Source organism: Mustela nivalis, assembly GCF_964662115.1.
Source record: "Mustela nivalis genome assembly, chromosome: 16".
NCBI lineage: Eukaryota > Metazoa > Chordata > Mammalia > Carnivora > Mustelidae > Mustela > Mustela nivalis.
Genome location: NC_139035.1, coordinates 53,942,383 through 53,962,420, shown reverse-complemented (window position 1 = coordinate 53,962,420; position 20,038 = coordinate 53,942,383). Strand labels below are relative to the sequence as shown.

The 20,038-nt window shown below is 39.5% G+C and overlaps 1 protein-coding gene across 1 annotated transcript in view; it reads left to right on the top strand.

The window, feature by feature from the left end:
- Nucleotides 1-20,038, top strand: part of USH2A (usherin) — a gene marked incomplete at its 5' end in the record, with an annotated part of 618,561 nt that overhangs the window by 467,769 nt on the left and 130,754 nt on the right. Inside the window, 4 exons of the mRNA XM_082703057.1 lie at nt 529-733; nt 5,577-5,774; nt 6,301-6,455; nt 9,333-9,531. Of these exons, the coding sequence (XP_082559183.1) occupies nt 529-733; nt 5,577-5,774; nt 6,301-6,455; nt 9,333-9,531 (757 nt within the window). The remainder of the gene's footprint in view (nt 1-528; nt 734-5,576; nt 5,775-6,300; nt 6,456-9,332; nt 9,532-20,038) is intronic.

Sequence of the window (20,038 nt, the reverse complement as noted above, 5' to 3'; positions counted from 1 at the left end):
ATGGTAAGTGTAATTTCCGTTTTCTGACGGAAGGAGCTGAGGCTTCGAGAGTGTATGTGACGTGCCCAAGGTCACAGAAGTAGGAATTGGCAAGATAAGACTCCAAATCTAAATCTATATCATCCACACCAGAACTGCTTTCTAGTATATGCACCACCTCCACTTGTTTTCATAAGTCTTGAGACATTTATTCGTGAGCTAAGTGGACGAAAATCTCATTTTCATCTTGTAGAAACCTGCCCCATGTACATCTAAATGTAAATTTTTAAAAGACTTGTTTATTGATTTTAGAGAGAGAGAGAGCACATGTGTGTTGGGGGGAGGGGCAGAGGGAGAGAAGCTCCAGCAGACTCCCTGCTGAGCACAGAGCCCCACGCAGGGCTGGATCCCACAGCCCATGAGATCAGGACCCATGAGATCATGAACTGAGCTGAAACCATGAGTCTGATGCTCAACCAGCTAAGTCACCCAGGCGCCCCTGTCCAAATGTAACTCTTATATCTCCTTCTCCCCACCTCCACCACTCAGGAAAATGGAGAGTGTGGGACTCTCTGCCCAGCGTCTCTGGAAGCCACAGCGTACTGCGGCAGGTGTGACTTCAACTTCACCAGCCATGTTTGTGCTGTGATCAGAGGACCTCATGATTTCCCCGGCAAGGAATCAACAGATGAAATATGCTCCTCTGCTGAAGAGACCGTTCACACGGGAAGTGCAGACACGTTCTCCTTCACAGGTAACAGAAACCGGGCCACCTGTCCGTGGCTTAGGAGAGAGAGCGAAAAGCTGCAGAAAGTGCATCCTTGTTTCATCCTGATGCCAGCCCCTCCTTAACCTCATATGCTAATTCCTTCATACCGTGGGCTAGCTAGTTATAAGGTAATTAAAGGCACACTTTGGATCTGTTCAAAGTTAGTAGTTTAAAAAAAGTGGAAAGTCTAAATCCAGACAAAGGTATGTACTGTTTTAAAGTAAACGTGTAGAAAATTCAGAACAGGGAAATAGCTTATGTGTTCTTTTATGGTATACCCAGTTAATCATCAGTGAGCCCCATGTTCTTTCTTAAAAGTGTAAATGCAGGCTTTCAATAAATGCAAAGGATGAATGTTGCTTTACCTGTAGGCAGAAAACAGGAAGAAACCTGTCTGATCACCATTAAGACCTCGCAGCATTATTCTGGGGACGAGCTTAAACTGTCCCTTTCCTGATCTTGGGTCTGGGTCTGGAGTCTGCACTCTCCCACAGCCTGGTGTCACCACTAAATGGCCATTGTCTTGGGAACAATAACCTTCACAGTTACTGAAAATATTAATTTTCAGGCCCCATCTTTGCCCTGCTGAGTTCCTTGGAAATAGTGGTTCTCAGGCTTGGCTAAACTGAGTGAAAAACACTGTAAAAGTTTAAGATCATCTCCAAAATAGTTCTGTCCTCTATTAAATTTTTATTATTTGTCCATTTACTTAAGTCCCTACAGAGTTTGTTTTTGCCTTTTGAAAACTTAAGTGTGTCCCTGTGTGTGTGTGTGTAGCTGTGTGTGTGTGTGTGTGTGTCATGTGTGTGTGTGTTTATATATATAATCACCCATCATCTAAAGTCAAATAGAATACATTTAAGTGACATAATTCAAGCAAGCTAAGATTAACTAAACTGCCCTGTTCCATCATGACTCCCCATTCTGCCTTACTTAACCGATGGTGGGTGATAATGGTAAACTTCAAGATTACAAAAAAAAAAAGGCAAGATGCTGGAGTGAGGAAGTTGAGGAGGGAAAGCAGGAATAGAGATAAGGTTCCAGTGATGTGCTAGATTCTTTAAAATCTTACCTTAATTTACCCACAAAGCAATCACGGAAGTATGGCCATTTAACAGATGAAGAGACTGAGGGTCATCTATAAAAGTAAGTTGCTAAGGGAAGATGTCAGTTTTAAATCACGTCGCCCTCAAGACCCACAGATTTAGAAGACTCTTCATGATGTAGGAGGTCCTCTCACAGTGCTCCAAACTCCCCTGACGTATTTCTTCTACCTGAAATGTCCTTCTTTGCCATTCCCAGGGTGTAAGTGAACATTCTTGTCCCCAGTGCAGGCTTCTCGAGCCCAGTGTCTGTCTCCTCTCACACATACATGACGTTCACTTCTACCTGTGTCATGTGCCTCTGGGCCTTTGTTCCTTCCCTCCTACGAGATTGAAATAGCAGTCGGAACAAGATGCCCTTGCTTCACCTTATCTCATTCTTGGATTAACACACGTTAAGCAAACAAAACAAAAACAAAAACATTTATTGGAATGCATTTAATCAGGAAAGTGGTCAGAATAGAGAACAGTTCCTCAAACCCTCCAATGTCCTTCCATACCCAGTTATAGATTTAAGGACCCTCATTTCCAAATTAGTGAGTTTGGTCTAGATGCACATGATCCAAGAGAATTCTGTACTTTTATCTGCCTTTTGAAGTCAAGGTCAAGATTTTAAAGGTCCCTTAAGGCATATTTACAATAGCCTTCTCCACAAGAGAAAATGTTTAACTTAAACATCCATATTTCAGATTGCTTTGCCTACCAAAGAATACTATAAATTAAATATGAAAAATAACAAAAATTTCTCTTCCAAGAAGAAAACTAAACACCTAAATCATGCTAAAACAAGTACCATTGAGACCAATTTGGACTAAGAAATCCACCTTTCTTAGAAATCTACAGTTAAAAGCTAAACAATATCAGAGCTCACCCAAATTCATTCATGCATACAATCATTTCATTTATCAAAAAATATTTCTTAAATTTTTACTAATAACTAGTCTCCACACTGGTAGCCCACCAGCTATGAAAACAAATAAGTAAGAATTCCCATCAGGGATTTGAAGCCCATATGAACAGACAGGGGACAAATATGAGTACCCTGTAATGTGAGAAATACGTCCATGTAAGAACTGCAACAGAAGTAAGCAGAGGATGCTTTTCAAGGGCATTGCAAGGACATCTAACCCAGACTGAAGAGGTTAGGAAAGACTTGGGAAGGATATCATGCCTGAGCTGAGCTGAAAATTGAAGAACAAGGAGAAACACACCAGGTCAAAGGAAAGGAAGGGAGGCAGAGAAGACAACGTGTACAAAGCACAGGAAGTGAGAGAAAGCCCAGGAAGATGTGAAAAACAAGGCCCTTGATATGCATGTAGTATCGTGAAGGAGAGGAGCAACCATGGGGATGAGGCCAAAGAGCAGGGGTCAGCAGATGAAGGCCTTTTATACCACACTAAGCAATGAGGCGATATTAAAGCTTTTTCACCAATAGAACAACACAATCCTGTATATGCGTTTTTGAAGAACTATCAGCTGAAGAAATGATTGCAGACAAGTATGCATGGGACATTTAAGTCAGTAACAAGTAAAAATTGAGTAAGCATACCCCCCCCCAAAAAAGCAAAACCCTCTTTTATTTGAAGACTAACCCCTTATAACGTACATAATGATTTTGAGATTACAAAAGGTGGGTGGGGGGTGGAATTTTCTTTTCTTTTTTTAAAAAAGAGTTGAGTTGGAAATTCTGGCAAAGAAAAAAGAACTCAGAAATAAGAGAGATTGTTGAGGGAAGGCAAAATTTCAACTATGCTTCCTTATGTGTAAAACAAAAAGGATTCTTTCATGAGCTAGGAGCATCTTTTAAAGACCAGGCCTCACAGGAAAACAAAGAAATGAAGATAAGAGATGAGAGAGTAAAAAGAATGAAATGCCATAGAGGAAAGAAGAAACACAGCATGCCAAGCTACTGCAACTGAAATTAGAATTGGTGATGTAGGCCTGAAGGGTTGGAAAGAACAGTTATTAGCAATGAGCAGTTCAATCTGCTACAGCCAGTTGATTGAAAAATATAGTGACCTCATGTGAGTAGGTGGATGGTCTGGGTAGCTCGGCCTTACAGTCATTCAGGGATCCAGATTCCTTCCAGGTGATGGCTCATGATGTTTCTGGGGCTGCCATCCTTCCCATGGTGCAACCTGGGACACCACAACATCCTACTTCCAGGCCACCAAAAGGGGATGAGAAGGTCCATGGAGGAAAAGTGATTCCTCTTAGGAAGTGAGACCCTGGTCTCCTTTATCACTGTTGTGCTAATTCTGTTGTTGAGATCTGAGTCATCTGATAATCCCAAGCTGCAAAGAAAATTGGGAAAATTAGACCCTAGGCAGAAGGCCTCTGACCAGGACCAAAGGGAGATCTGGGCACCCACCAGTGGTCATCCCAGGTAACAAGTGGCAGATGCCCCTTACCAGAGAAAAATGAAGACAGAGATAAGCCCTTCTATTTTATAGCAGTTTACATTTTATGATATTTTGGCACATAACATCATGCATTTTATTTTCATACTAATTCTATAAAGTAAGCAGGTCAGGGTTTATGGTAAGGAAATATATGTAAGGAAAATGCAGTCAAAAAAACCCACAGGGATGGGTGGAGACTCAACCCCACATAAAGATGGAGCATGCGGCTGAGAAGCCAAAGAAGGACCTCTTCTTCTGGTCTCCCCTCCGAGAAGTCATCCAGAAACCACCACACAAAAATGCATACATACAAACATAGTCAAAATTCACCAAATTAAACAGATTTAGCCAATTAATTTTTCAGTGTTTTTTTGTTTTTTGTTTTTTGGTTTTTTTTTGTAAATTTGTAGCATTTGTATTTCTGAAATTACCAAAGCTTAAAACTGAACAAAGACTTTTGGCATGCCATTGAATCACATGACTGATTATCTAATAAAATCATTGCCAGTACAAAACATTCAACAATTTGGTTTAATTCTTTTCTTTAGATTGGTTGTTTTGAATTTGGGTTTCAGTCCTGGTTTGGCAAAAGAGGGAAGGATGTGTGTAGTGGATTGTGCATTCCACTAACCACTAACCATTTATAACCCTATATATAAATATATATATAAACATATAGGGTTATATTTAATATAACCCTATTATAGGGTTATATTAAATATTATAGGGTTATATTTAACCCTATATATTTTATATATTTATATATAAATATATATTTTATATGTATACTCTCTATATATGTAATATCCATATATAACCAGTTATATCCACTAACCATGATAAGCCAAGTTTCCAGTCTCATATATCACAGTAACTGTATATTATATATAATCCATTATATTTTACATAATATAATTTATTACATTATATATAATTTATATAATAGCTTAATGTAATATGGATGATGTAATAATTGGTAAGATTTATAGTATCAAACTCTAAAAACAGGTTGGTGAACCTGCCCCACACAGAAGTGGGGAAGCACTAATATCCAGTGTACATTAGTCTAGTACTTTAGGTCTTCAGTCATTCCTCATGTCACCCATTATTTGATCAGAGAAAGTGAATTCTTTTCTGTGGAGTTCCATATTGTTGCATCCAATAAACACATGAAGTGTTTTTCTTATGATTTAGAACATTAAGAGATGAGAGTTCTAGCATTAAGCATTTATTTTTAAGTTTTTAAAAGTTTTTTATATTCATTTTCAATATGGTTAAAAAAAATGTTTTTAAAAGCTCGCTTTTCAATTTCTCCCTTTCCAGATGTGAACCTGGAGCCTTATATGATGTACGAGTATAGGATTTCTGCATGGAACAGCTATGGGCGAGGATTCAGCAAAGCCATTAGAGCCAGAACAAAAGAAGATGTGCCTGAAGGACTTAGTGCCCCTAGGTGGACCAAAATGGATAATCTTGAAGATGTGATACTCTTAAGTTGGAAGAAACCTATACAGTCAAATGGTATTAAGCTACTTTTTAAATTGAAATAACAAAATCCTATAAATCCGTAAGGAAATCGAAATGAGTGTAAAGTACATGTAACTGGCATGCATCTAACCATTAAAAATTATTTGCTGGTAAAAGAAACCTTAGGTGTGTGCCTGCTAATCATTCATTCTGTAAAATAGGCCTCACAAGTGTTTAGTCCCGGAATTTTTTTCTCGAATCCTAGCATATATATCTGAGCTGCTTTCAAACAAGCAAAGACTGCTAAAGAAAGGCAAAATAGTTTTAATATTGGAAGAAATTTTGTTTGGTAGTGAGGGAAAATAAACATAAATGACTTTAATTATCTATGTCCAGAATCCCTCTCTTCAAGAAGAGTGCATATCTCTCAGAACTTCTTAAACATAGCAATCCGATAGCAAATTAAAAGTAAGTAATGCTAGACTATCCTATTTCCTCAGAACCCTAAGACATGTGAGTTGTTTGCAAATAGTTAAAAGGATCTGACACTCAAATCTGGGTATTTCTCTGTCTCTTTTAGGTCCAATTATCTACTACATTCTTCTCCGAAATGGGGTTGAACATTTTCAGGGAACGTCACTGAGCTTTTCTGATACGAAGGGAATTCAGCCGTTTCAGGAATACTCGTACCAGCTGAAAGCCTGCACAGTTGCTGGCTGCGCCATCAGCAACAAGGTAAGGGAAGGAGCCAGTGGGAAGACTATAGGAACATGCAGGTTGTGAATGATTTTTGCACTGTCAGAAAACAGTATCTGCCTCAATGGTAACACGCTCACATGGCTTCTCAGCTGACTACTAATACGTATGTCCAGAAGGAGAGATCGCTGCAAAGGAAATTTATGCACGTGTCAATGTTTCATTAGTTTTAAAAAAAGGAAAAAATTTGAACCAATATTACCCTCTTTATCACATTTTCCCTCTGCCAACTATATTTTTAATTAGGTTATGTTAGTCACCATATAGTACATCTTTAGTTTTTGATGTCGTGTTCCGTGATTCATTATTTGCATATAATACCCAGTGCTCGTTATAACATGTGCCCTCCTTAATACCCACCACCAGGCTCACCCATCCCCCTAACCCCCCACAAAACCCTCAAATTGTTTCCCAGAGTCCATAGCCACTTATGGTTTGTTTCCCCCTCTGACTTTCCCACCTCCAGCTTTTCCTTCCTTCCCCTAATGTCCTCCATGACATTCCTTATGTTCCACGTATGAGTGAAACCATAGGATAATTGTCTTTCTCTGCTTGACTTATTTCACTCAGCATAATCCCCTCCAGTTCCATCCATGTCAGTACAAATGGTGGGTGTTCATCCTTTCTGATGGCTGAGTAATATTCCATTGTGTATATGGGCCATATCTTCTTTATCCATTTGTCTGTTGAAGGGCATGTCGGCTCCTTCCACAGTTTGGCTATTGTGGACATTGCTGCTATGAACATTAGGGTGCAAGTGCCTCTTCTTTTCGTTTCATCTGTATCTTTGGGGTAAATACCCACTAGTGCAATTGTTGGGTCATAGGGTATCTCTCTTTTTAACTTTTTGAGGAACTGCCATACTGTTTTCCAAAGTTCTGCCAACTATTCTCAGATGATCTTCTATAGATCCATAACAAGTCTCAAATCATTCCTCAGTTTAAAAGTTTCTATTTAAATATGACTTTAAGAGCACCTGGATGGTTCAGTGGGTTAAAGCCTATGCCTTTGGCTCAGGTCATGATCTCAGGGTCCTGGGATCGAGTCCCGCATTGGGCTCTCTGCTCGTCAGGGAGTCTGCTTCCTCCTCTCTCTCTCTCTCTCTGCCTGCCTCTCTGCCTACTTGTGATCTCTCTCTGTCAAATAAAAAAATTCTAAAAAAAAAAATAACTCTTTAACAAAAATTGCCTTCTCTTGAAACACAGAAAGGGGCAAAAGAGCCTGGCTTAGAAAATAAAATGATACCAAGATTTCTGCTACAGTATAGGAAAGAAATGAGCTCACGTAACAGGAGTCAGGATGTAGAATATCAGGGAGATACAACAGATGTTTTTGGGGATGAAATCTATAGGACTTGGTGTCAACCAAATGCAGGGAAATAAGAGAAATTGCTGTCAACTCTATGCAGGGTAGTAAGAAGAAAGTATCAAAGATGTTATTCAAGATCTCTGGCTCTCTGGCTTGAGCAAATTACAGATCACAGTGCCATTCTGCAAGCAAATAAAAAAATAAAAGAGGAAAATTTGAGTGTAGAAGAAGATTAAAATTTTAAGCCTTTTTTAAGTATATATTTAAGAGAAGGAACAGATAGAGTGACAGAAGAAAATATTACTTGGCACTTTAAGCAATACTGTCTTGTCAGAGTCTAGATTATGAAATGACTGATTTGCTAGAAGGATCCATGTGGGAAGTTGAAGCAAGGAGTTTGAATAGGGTCATTTAAGGAGAAGAGAGAGAGAAAAAAAAACAAGACCACAGATGATGAACACTGGGAACGCGAAGAGCCCACAAAGGAGACCGGAAAGAAGCAGTGAGATGATTTAGGAGAAAAATAAAGAGCGAGCCATCTCACAGAAGCCAGCCTAGTCAGAAGAAACCAGTAGAAACAAACACACAGCAGCTCTGATTCTCTTCATGTGGTTACAACTTTATAAGAACAACATCTTCCCACACTGTGCAAGAACCATCCAAGGAAAACATTCAGTCAGATGGGTCCGCCGCCGTGCATATGTGCAGCTTTTCATTCAGCAGACCTCCAGAAACATCTCCGAGCGTGGCACCGTTTAAACAGATGGCAGCTGATTGGCCCCATCAAAAGTTATGGTCCGAACGGTCCTAGAACATTTCCACGTCTTTTTATACAGGCACAGCTCCTGCTTACCAGATGCCAGAACAATTGGTTAAAAAACTGAAACCAGAGTTAATTCTGTGAAAAAACAAATGCAGCTAATTTTTATCCAAAACTGTATTTTGATAATGCTGCATAAATAACCGGTCAACTTATCCTTTTTTCCTTCTCATTCAGTTCTTTTTCCAGAACGTTGGTATAGACGCTATCAAGACATCCTGGGTATTGTAAGAAGACTATTAAAAAAAAAAATCTGCCCATTTATACTGTTCAAAGCATATTATATGCAAGCAAGTTCAGATGTGGGTTTTGCTTCATATTTACTGGTGCTTAAAATGTACAAAATCAGGCTGTTAAAATGCAAAGACACTGATGGGCCATATGGAAGAGAGTCATCAAGAGTTCTCTAGCAAGACAGTCTGCCCGCCAGATTTTACTTGTTTAAACTGAGGGCTGCACTCTGCCATCAAAATTGTTGTTGAACTTGTTGTGATGAATGGTAGTCTGAGACTTAGGTAATGTATTCAAGGTCAGATTTCATTGTTTAAATACGATGGAAAAGAATAAAAAGAAAAAGAAGGAAGAAGAAGGAGGAGACTGTCTCCCCAAGCCCCCGCTAATGATATGCCAGGCCAGACAACAACATTTTAAAACAAAAGTGACATTCTTGTTGATCAGAATACCTAGTGTCCTATTACCATAAATTGCTGTTTAATTCCTATTTGCAGGTAGTTGCCGCCACGACCCAAGGAGTCCCGGAGAGCGTCCTGCCACCCAGAGTCACGGCGCCCAGCGCAGAGACTCTGCATTTGAGCTGGAGCGTCCCTGAGAAACCAAATGGCGTCATTAAAGAGTACCAGCTCAGGCAGGATGGGAAAGGTCTCATCTACACTGGCACCACTGACAGGAGGCAGCATACGGTCACAGGTGAAAAAAAAAAAGAGGAAAACCTACCGGAAGGGTCTGTCATTGTGGTTAGGGGGCAAAGCATCCCAGGGGTGTGCGTTTGATATATGAGGTCGCTTCGAAAGGACGTGTTCTCTTGACATATGGTCAGGTCCCACTTATCCATGCTAATAGAAGAGCCCACACTGGCAGCAATAAGCCACAACAGCAGATAACTTCAGAAATAATTTATATTTGGCTTTGATATGCATTATGTGTAGGGTTTTTGCATCAGTATTAACTTTTTTTTCCCTCAGACAAACGGTAAGATGCATTTTCATTCCCCAAGGATATACTCATAGATAATGGGATGAGGATAGCCAGGAATGTACTGGAAGGCAGGGAGAAATCGTCCAGAGGCTAACATTTATCTACTGAGTGGGTAACTAATACACAGAGTAGTTGACAGGTGACTGTGACGATTTGTTATTATTAACATTAATTAATAGTGACTGTATTATTTTTATGGTTTGTTATAACATTTATTACAATTAACTGTAAAAAAATAATAATAGTACAGTATAATGGCATAAAGCCAGATAATTACTAGACGTGATTATAATAACAATTAACATGTTTTGTTTTGAATGTCATTTCTGAAGAGAAGAGAAGCATTTTCTGACATTCCCGTTCTAAGGAAGCCTCTTTATTACACCACGGTTATCACCTGGTCTTATTTTTGTCATGGATTTCTCACTACCTAATAGTGCTTGTTTTCTGTATCTCCCCCCATTGGGTCGGGGATACCTAGTTCAATACAGTTTGATATTGTTCGGTATAAATCGGTACCTAGTTCAATACAGTACTTCCTGTGCCTAGAACAGTCCTTGACACATCTGTAGATGCTACACAGAACTACACAAATGTATGGGGAACACATGAATTTCCCATGTGACACCCGGCATGTACTATCTCGTTTGATTCTCTCCACAAATCTATGCGGTAAAAAGAGTTATTACTCGCATTTTATAGAAAAGAATACTTTGAGATGGTAAGTAACTTAGTTCATTACTCAGATCTACTGAATCATCCCAAACAGTTGTGGGAGTTTAGGTTCTGAGGCCGTAGGCAAGAGATTACAAACTTCCTTTTCCCCCATTGTCAGCAGCTTCCTTCCCAGGGCCCCTGAGTGAATATTCTTCTTCCATTGGACCCCTTGGCTTACATGGAGCATTGATACTAGAGATCAGGAAACTTGTGAAGAAGCACAGAAAAGCCTGGGAAAGTGTGCCTGAGTTTTCCTCAGAGGAAGCACAGGTTATACTACACAGGTAGAAAAATCAGTTCATGATTTTGCTCTTAATTCTATGATGCCCTGACACACAAGCAGGCATTCACTGACAGATGCCCACTGTCTTCAGGAAGTTCCAGAAGCCAAGTGCTCTAAAACAAGATTGATGCTCTCAAGAAGCTTCCAGTGAGAGGCACCTGGGTGGCTCAGTGGGTTAAAGCCTCTGCCTTCAGCTCAGGCCATGATCCAGGTCGAGCCCTGCATCAGGCTCTCTTCTCAGCGGGGAACCCCCCACCCCCTGCCTGCCTATGCCTACTTGTGATCTCTGTCTGTCAAATAAATAAATAAAATCTTAAAAAGAAGAAGAAGAAGAAGAAGAAGAAGAAGAAGAAGAAGAAGCAGCTTCCAGTGATAGGGAACACTGACAAGTTAAGAACTAATTGCAAATACAGTGCGACCGATACCACAGCAGAACTCCAAAGAATGCAGTGGGGGAAAATCAAAAGAATAACTTGGTTGGAAAATGGAATGTCAGTTACAGAGTTTTGAAACCCAAGTTAAGACACATTTAGATCTTGTGTCAGTAAAGGTTTCACAAAAAACCGGGATACCATGATATGGAATGTTCTTCTTACACTATATGTCTCCTCAGCCAGCATGGGCTTTGAACTGTGTGAGCTGTTCTGATTTGTATTTTTTTTTAAAACGAGCATTTACATGCCAACAGACTAAATTCAAATGTAATGTGTACACCAACAGGATTGATAGCCTCATTAATTATAAAATAATTGGGAAGATTTTTCTTTAAAACACCTTTATTCCACCAGTTCTTCTTCTCATTGTAATTTTTAATGAATATTTTCATGTTAGAGAGGATTTCATGCACATCACTTGATGCCAGGAGTTCTCTTTTATTAGGAAAAATATTTTAAAGTTTTTCTATATGGTTTTACTTTTTATAAGATCATAAAATAAAAAGAAGCCTTTAGGATTCATTTGGTTCATCCGTCTGCACCATTTTAAATAGAGGTAGACAGTATTTCCCTTGGCAAGACAGTCCTAAAGAGAAGTGTCTTCATCGCATGAGGAAGCAAACTCCTTAGATCTTAGCATAACCTCACCGAGTACAGCCTCCTCTATATGCTGTCCCTGCTGGATAGCAGCGGGGCTGGGCATTAGTTCATCTAAAACCTGAGATCTATATAATGTTCCTATACCTTATCTGCCAAGAAACATTCATTTCCATAGTTCTCTAACTGACCAAATTCACTATGGAAGTATTTTATGATATGAATGACTATTTTATTGCGTTTGTGGAACAAACTGAAACAACCAGATTTACTTTACATTGCATCTCCAGTGTTTGATCAAAGGGCTACCTGTACCCTCTGGGATAAATGTTTTGCTTTTCTCATCATTTCCAAAACCTTGGTATTCCCTAAGTTAACAGCCAAACACTAATGAAGTTGTAGCATCAGTCATCCTGGAACTTGAAAATCTAGGTCCTTAGAAATGACAGAAGGGAAAGCGAGCACCTTGCCTCAGCCCCATTGTCTCCATGCTTATTTTTAATTACCTCAAAGCTTTAGAAACATGATCCCGTAAATGCTTTGTGGGAATAGTGGCGAATGCACTCATCATGTGAAATCCATAAATTGCTTATAATCCTCTCAAGATGTTAAAAAAAGCATTAAGTAATTGAAGACAGGAAGTCCTCAGTTAATTATTTAGAGGTGTTATCAATGCTTTAAGTAAACTGAAGCATTTTCTGCTATCTCACTGAGCTGAATACCATGGGGACGAAGGAGAAACAGCCATCATCTTCTCATATCCGCTAATGCAAACAGCACATGGCAGCTTGTCAATAAAAGACCTTTTCATATCATTTATTACTAAACAGGTCCACCATCCTGCACAGAACAATTGGGATGTCAGTTATGGCATTGTTTCACTTTGGGTTACCACTGCTTTATATATGGGCCTCCTAGCGTGGGCACTGGGCAGAAGAGATGGAGAAAGGATTAACTAAATAATTAGGGCCACCGAGAACAAAATGAATTAATCATGTCCTCTTTAGCAGCAGATTTGATAAGGGCTTATGTGTCTCTTAACTCTGGGAGAAAAGTGTTTTCAAAATAATTTATTAAAAGTTGCTTATCATTGCATTTTCCTTGAAAAGGAAGACCCACCAACATTAAGTTAGCAAGGAGAGAGCAATTTGCCTTCCTTTTCCATTTTCTTAGAAACTCATGAAGATCTCCTGTGCTAAAATAGCATACACCCTAACAATGCAGGTTGTAGCAGACAGGCACTATTAATGTACTAGAACAGATATCCTGCACATCATTTTTGAAGGAAAAAAGAAAAAAAGGGACACACTTTCACCATCAGTACCACAAAATGTGGAAATTCCTTATAAGGGGATCTTCTGTTTAGATAATTCTGCTGTGTCCTCCCATGGTAGCTAGCACTTGGCTCTCGGCTCTCATGGCATTTATAATACTTTATCACAATATTCCTTCTTCCTGTCACTATTCCTCAGCTAATAGGTGAAGTTTTCTAAGGGCAGACAATAGCCTCCTATTTACCATTGTATCATCTACACTGTGATAGGCACCTAACAGGGTACTTAACATATTAAGTATTCATGAAGATTTGTTGAGTGGGTAGATACTGAGTAGTAAACTAGGATCTGAATGATTTTATTCTGTTTTGATCGTATACAAAAATCATACTGTCAAATACCTCTAAATCTCAGGCGGGAATGGCTATATCATTTTCAGAGTCCAGGGCAAAATGAGAATGTGGGGTTCTTTGTCCAAAAATTATTTAGGTATGACTCAATATCCAAAAAAAACAAATAATCCAATTTGCCAAAGGTGGCAGAAGACATGAACAGACATTTTCTCCAAAGAAAACATACAGATGGCCAACAGACACTGCTCAACATCACTCATCATCAGTGGAATGTAAATGAAAACTGTGGTGAGAGGTCACCTCACGCAAGCCAGAGTGATGAAAATCAGAAACACAAGAAACAACAGGTGTTGGTGAGGATGTGGAGAGGAAAGAACGCTCAAGCACTCTTATGTGGGAACGCAGTGGTGCATTTTGGAGGTGCCTCAAAAAAAGTAAAAATGGAGCTACCCTATGATTTGGTAATTGGGCTACTGGGTATTTGCCCCCAAAATACAAAAACATTAACCAAAAAGGATCCAGGATCGAAAGGATGGAAGCAGCCCAAGTGTCCATCAATGGATGGATTTTTAAAAAAATCCATATATATATACATATATATGTATATATATATATAATTCTTATGTATATATACACAATATAATATATATTTTATATTATATATTTTAATATAATATCTATATTTATATATCTACAATGGAATATTATTTGGTCACAAAAAATAAAATCTTGCCATTTGCAACAACGTGGATGGAGCTAAAGAGTACAATGCTAAGTGAAATAAGTCAGATAAAGACAGATAATGTAAGATTTCACTGATATGTGGCATTTAAGAAATGAAACAGATGAACCAAGGGGGGAAAAGGAGAGACAAACCAAGGAACAGACGCTTAACCCTAGAGAACAAACTAGTGGTTGACAGAATGGGGGGGCTGGGGCAGAGGGTGAAGTAGGTGAAGGGGATTGCGAGTAAAGGACACTTACCATGATGAGCACTGAGTCACATATAGACTTGCCGAATCGCTATATTATACACCTGAAATGAATATGACACTGTATGTTAACTATATTTGAACTAAAAACTTAATAAAAATTTTTTAGAAAAGTATATATATATATTTTTGTAGGTTTTTTTAATCCTTAAGAATGCTTGAAAATAGAGCACAGAATCAAGCCCTGGACCCTCCTCCAGGGGGATCTTGGGTCACATGCATGCCTGGGAAGCCAGCCTTGATCTCTGCCCGTCTGGATTTATTGGCAGTCTGCTTCTTGAACTGGAACAGAGGAAGACAACTAGGACGGTGATGCTGTGCTCAGAACAGCGTCCGGAGCTTGCCTTTAGTGCTCTCAGATAATGGCATGTATTACTCTGTGCTGCATTCACTCCAGCTACCTGAAAACTGACCGCTGGGCGTCAGGCCTATCAAAATAGATACAACAATTCATTTTATTTTCATTTTTCCAACCCCGAGGAAAGCTTTGTGCCTGGCTGTTTGCAAAATAAAGGAATAAAGAATAGCATGGCATCCAGCACTATTTTATGCTTTTAAAAAACATGCTTTTAGACAGAATATTATAGCTGAAGAATTACAGTCAACAGCTGCCTGGACACTAATATTTGAGGAAAAAAATTTTCCCCTGAAATCTCAGATATTTTCAGGTTTTTTGAAGTCATTGTTTCTGTTTCGTCCCAAGAGTGCTAAAGAACTCCTGCTGTCTCTGCAGTGTGTGTCCTTGTCAAGCTTCTGAGCAGCGTCAGACTTGGCCGCCATCCGATGCCACATTTTGTTTCTAGAAAAGACTCTGCCTGAAAATGTAGGGTAAAAGCAGCTTTGGTCTAGTATAGCACCAGATTCCAGAGAAGAAGGATATTTATCAGAAGAATGTTACTAAAATCAAAAGCAAGTGTCTTTTCTTGGACTATTTTAATAATACTTTTAATGTTGATCTGCACTTGGAAAGAGATTTGGCCAAGAAGTAACTTACCTGGGAAGTGCTCCTTGGGATGAATGTGACTTCTAAGATACTGGGGAGAGGGACCTCAACTAGGGCCTGGAATTTCACACAAAATATAGAATTAAGAAACAATTAAGCTTGTAACAAGTAGTCAGAAGCAGAAGTCATGAGGTTACCTCACAGACTTTTGCAATGCAAGATCGCCTTTGTTTTGGCGTGTTGATGCCCAATTCATGAGCTGTCAACTGAATGCCTACTTGGAAGCATTGATACAGAAAAGAGTTCCAGTGGCTGCTCACAAACAGGCAAGAACTGAGATTGACGAACTTGGACGCATGGCTTCTGAGTTTGGGGTGGCCGGTGCTATCATGAGGAGGGGACTCCAGCATGGGAGCTTCTGACACATTCCTTAGTCCAGTTCCATAAAACAGATCATCTGCAAATGCACCTTAGATGCCTCTAAAGCAATTCCACAATATCTTGGTGTATCAGTTTTGAACATCCAGATTTTCACACAGATTTATTCATTTAAAGCAGAATCCTGCTGTAAGCCTCCCTACCTCAGTCAACACTGCCAGGGGGTGCTGGAAGTTCCCGGGAATCTCCGTGAGCAGAGACACTCTGGAGGGCATCACTTAGTGAGATCCGAAGCAGGTAAGAGCAGAAAGAGGTGTATCACAACAGCAAGATCGCATGTGGATTCAGGGGGGCCCCGCCAAGCACCCAGTTTGGGTGAACTGGTGCTGAGACAAGTTTCTTGCCCAGAAGATGGACGACATCTGATAACTACCTACTGACAAGTTTGAAAGTAACCCAGGCCTCTCAGCCCTTGAACTCATCACTGACCAAACTGATGGAAAGACTTGCAGAATGACTTATTTTGTAGGACTATTTGGTAATTCTTTAGAAAATAGCAGGTGACATGGTAGAATAACCAGATGGTTGCTCTCAGGTAGCACTTGCTATCTGAGATTATAAGGGACAAACGTCTTCTCCTGACTATTGATCTGGAGACTAAAGAACTAGAAACAAGCTGTTCTCTAAATCGTATCATCAAATGTAACAGACGCTAACATAAGCATTGGTTCTATTTTCCAAATCATATTTTTTATGATTCATAGGCAGACTTTAGGTGATCCTTTTTAATACACATTTACTCTTGAACATAATGTTACTTGAAAGTATAATTATCATGAGTTTGGTTATAGTATACTTCTATCCTTTAAAAGAGAACATGATTCCCTATAGGGAAATTCAGTAATTTGCAGCCACCGTAATCTCCACTGCACTGAAATGTTAAATGCTTGGCTTTTCTCCATGCATTTGCCTTTCTCTGCTCTACGACTCCTATCTCCTACTCTTTTAATTCAATGCTGAGCACTTGAATGATGTTTTCTTTTCTCCTTCTACTCTTGGACTTTAGGATTAAGTTACAGTCAGAATGGTTCCTTTGAGACGCCTCTTTATTTCCCTCTTCTCATCCTGATCAATTCATGAGTCGTTTTCAGTTGCTGTGCCCTTTTCAATGCCTGTTACTAATATTTCATATATATCTCATTTTAAGGACCACCAGTAGAGACTCACTTAAAACGGCAACAAATTCCAGTTGAAATGCGTTGATTTTATTGAGTTTTACGGAGTCGTGTATATCAAAGGTCATCCAGTTCATGTAGATCATTTATGCCTGAAGGCAGCCGATGCTTTCCTTACAAATTATCTGAACCACGCCTGTGAGTAATTTAGTCCTCTGACAGCATGAAAAATCCAAGACCTAAGAAATAGGATGTAGACAATTATGGATTCAGATATTGCCTTCCCTCAAGTTAGTCCGTAGCCCAAACAAGCAGCCTGCACCATCATGCCCACAGTTTACGGGTACGGAAATTGAGACACCTAAGGGTCAGAAAGCTGGCCCGTGGTCGTAATTCATAAGTAGGTAAGGGATTAAAACCCAAAAATAGTCTAACTCCACATGCTTCTCTCCTAACAGAAAGCCTGCTCTGCTTCAGTACATGATTGTGGAAATATTCAAAATGGAAATATTTAAATATTTAAATACAGATTCCCACTTGGAGAGAGATATATAGTATAGATATAGATATACTGTGTAGATATACTATATATACTGTGTGTGTATATATGGGTGCATATAGATGTGTGTGTATATATATATATTTTTTTCCCCCCATTGGTCTTTGAGCTACCTATGGCATCATTTTCCAATGTCTCAGAAGCTCTGGGCCACATTTCTCAGCCCAGCTGCCAGACTTCTATCCTGACCTTGCCCAAGCTTGTCTCTATAAAAACAGTTGATTTTCTCCATCTGTGCTCTAGCTCCCTTACCTCTAAAAGAAGCAGATAATCGCAGTGCCTCAGGGAGTTACCAAGGTTTTTGATTGTGTTAATATCCAGGAGTACACAGAAGAAGGCCTGCAAGTGGTGTTCAGTCAACTTCAGCTACTATGTTTTTATGTAATTTTGTAATCAATTTCCTTAAAAATAACTCTGTTTCTCATAATGCGTATTTAATTAATGTACAGAGCTGTTGAAAAATTTCAATACACTTGGCTGTAGCTCTTGTGTGAGGGGAGGGCGCAGGGTTTGGTGTTAAAGTTGTGCTTTTGTCTCTACTCCAGTCTGATCAATCATTCACTGTGGAACGTTTGCTTCTCTGAGCCTCAGTCTTCTTACCTGTGAGGCAGGAATACTAATTCCCGTCCTGGTGATATTCAAGCTGAAACCTCTTCACCTCTCCACTAAACCTTTTCATGTTGTTGCTAATTATCTCAACCAGAATCTTGTAACTATCTCTAACATGCATAGGGTAATAACAGCTGCTTATGGTCCCCTTGTGTAACATGGAAGTATCTGAACTTGTGTGCTGATATGTGACATTATTAGTAATTATAATATTAGTATTATTTAGAAATCTTTTTCTAGGAAGTTACAGAAAACTCAGTTCAAGCAGGCTTAACAAATGGACATTTATTGGCTTGAAACTAAAAAGAAAAATCAGGTGTAGACTCCAGGCTGAGATGTTTCCAAGACCCAATTTCTTTTTACCTCTGAGGTCTCCTCCATTCTCAAGCACTATGTGGTGAACAAAAAACTACCAGCAATTAAGAATGAAAGTTCATGTTCAAGGCCTGCCTCCCCTTAGTCTAAATGAAGTCACAGACTCAATCCTGAGCAGCTAACATCCACAGTGGAATGTGGAACTGTGTCCAGGACTAGTCAGTCCAGGTGGTATCAATCCTAAACAAGGCGTAAAGCCTGTTGGTAGCCAAAAGACGGGTTTCCATGAGGAAAACTGCAGCTCTGTAGTAAAAGGAAGTGTGAGTGGACTCTGGAAGGTAGACATAGCAAATGTGGAGTTGTATGACACAAACTGGCAAATGTGAGTTGGAATGAGGTGAAAATGTCTACCCTTGTTCCATCTGACCCCTATATCAGGGCCAGACACAGTCCTTGAGGACGAACTGCGCATGGATTAGATTAAGTCCATTTGTGCTCCCCTCCTTCACTTCAAGTCTCAAGTTTCCCACTCTTATCTTTCTTGCTCTTCCATTTTTGTTTCCTTTCTCAAGCTCATCACATTCATTCCTCTTGATGGGTGATGTCTTTGAAAGCCTGTGGATTCCTAAATGAGCATCTCTACCCAGCGCTCAGCTCTGCATCCTTCCTCCCTGATTCTGGTACTCCAGTGGCTTCAAGAGATGCATATTCCTTCACTAGACCTGGCCCCATGCTCTTCAAGGCCAACCCACAGGATCCAGTAACAGGCTTCTCTGTCACACCTTCCTTAACCTATCAAAAATCCCTAATGAGCTAGCTACTCCACTGTGGTACCATTTCTAAATAGCTTGTATTCTAGTGTTCTGGGATATATGTAAAATGGATACCACTCAGTTTGCTTCAGAAAGATTTTGTAAGGAAAGGACAATTTCTATTTCAATATACATTAATTTCCTTTTTAGCGGCTGTCCTCGTTGCAAACACCTTCAAACCTCTCATCAGCCTTAGAACACCTTTGTAATGACATATTTGCTCTACCTTTTCTAAGATGCATCCTAAAACATCTTCCAGCAGTCACCACTTGTCTGACTCAGACTAGCTAGAGCACAAAATGAAGAGGGCCTCATTTGGGGGGGGGGGTTGTTTGTTTTCGTTTGATAGGAAAATCTAGAGAAAGACCAAGTATTGCTTCACTTGTATCAGCCATAGTTACCATCTGGCATTCAGACAAAATCTAGAAAATATTTATTGTTTACACATTCCATTAATTTTTGTATTATTTTAATAATGTTCTACAACTAGAATAGAATTGCTTACACAATGAATAAATGTGGTGGGCAGAGATACCCATGGAATTATGAGGAAGGGCTTCTGTTTGGTCAGATCACAATTTGACTGGATGTCATGGACATCATAGCCTGACATCTTTGTGGGGCACTTGTATGGGCTTCATGTTCTTTAAACATTATTTAACAAACATCAAACACCTACAATAGGCACTACTGAGAAAATATAATGAAAAAATCCTCTAAGGGCTTACATTCTAAGTGAGAAATTGAGCTCTTCTCATGAAATGGTGCTACAAGGGTC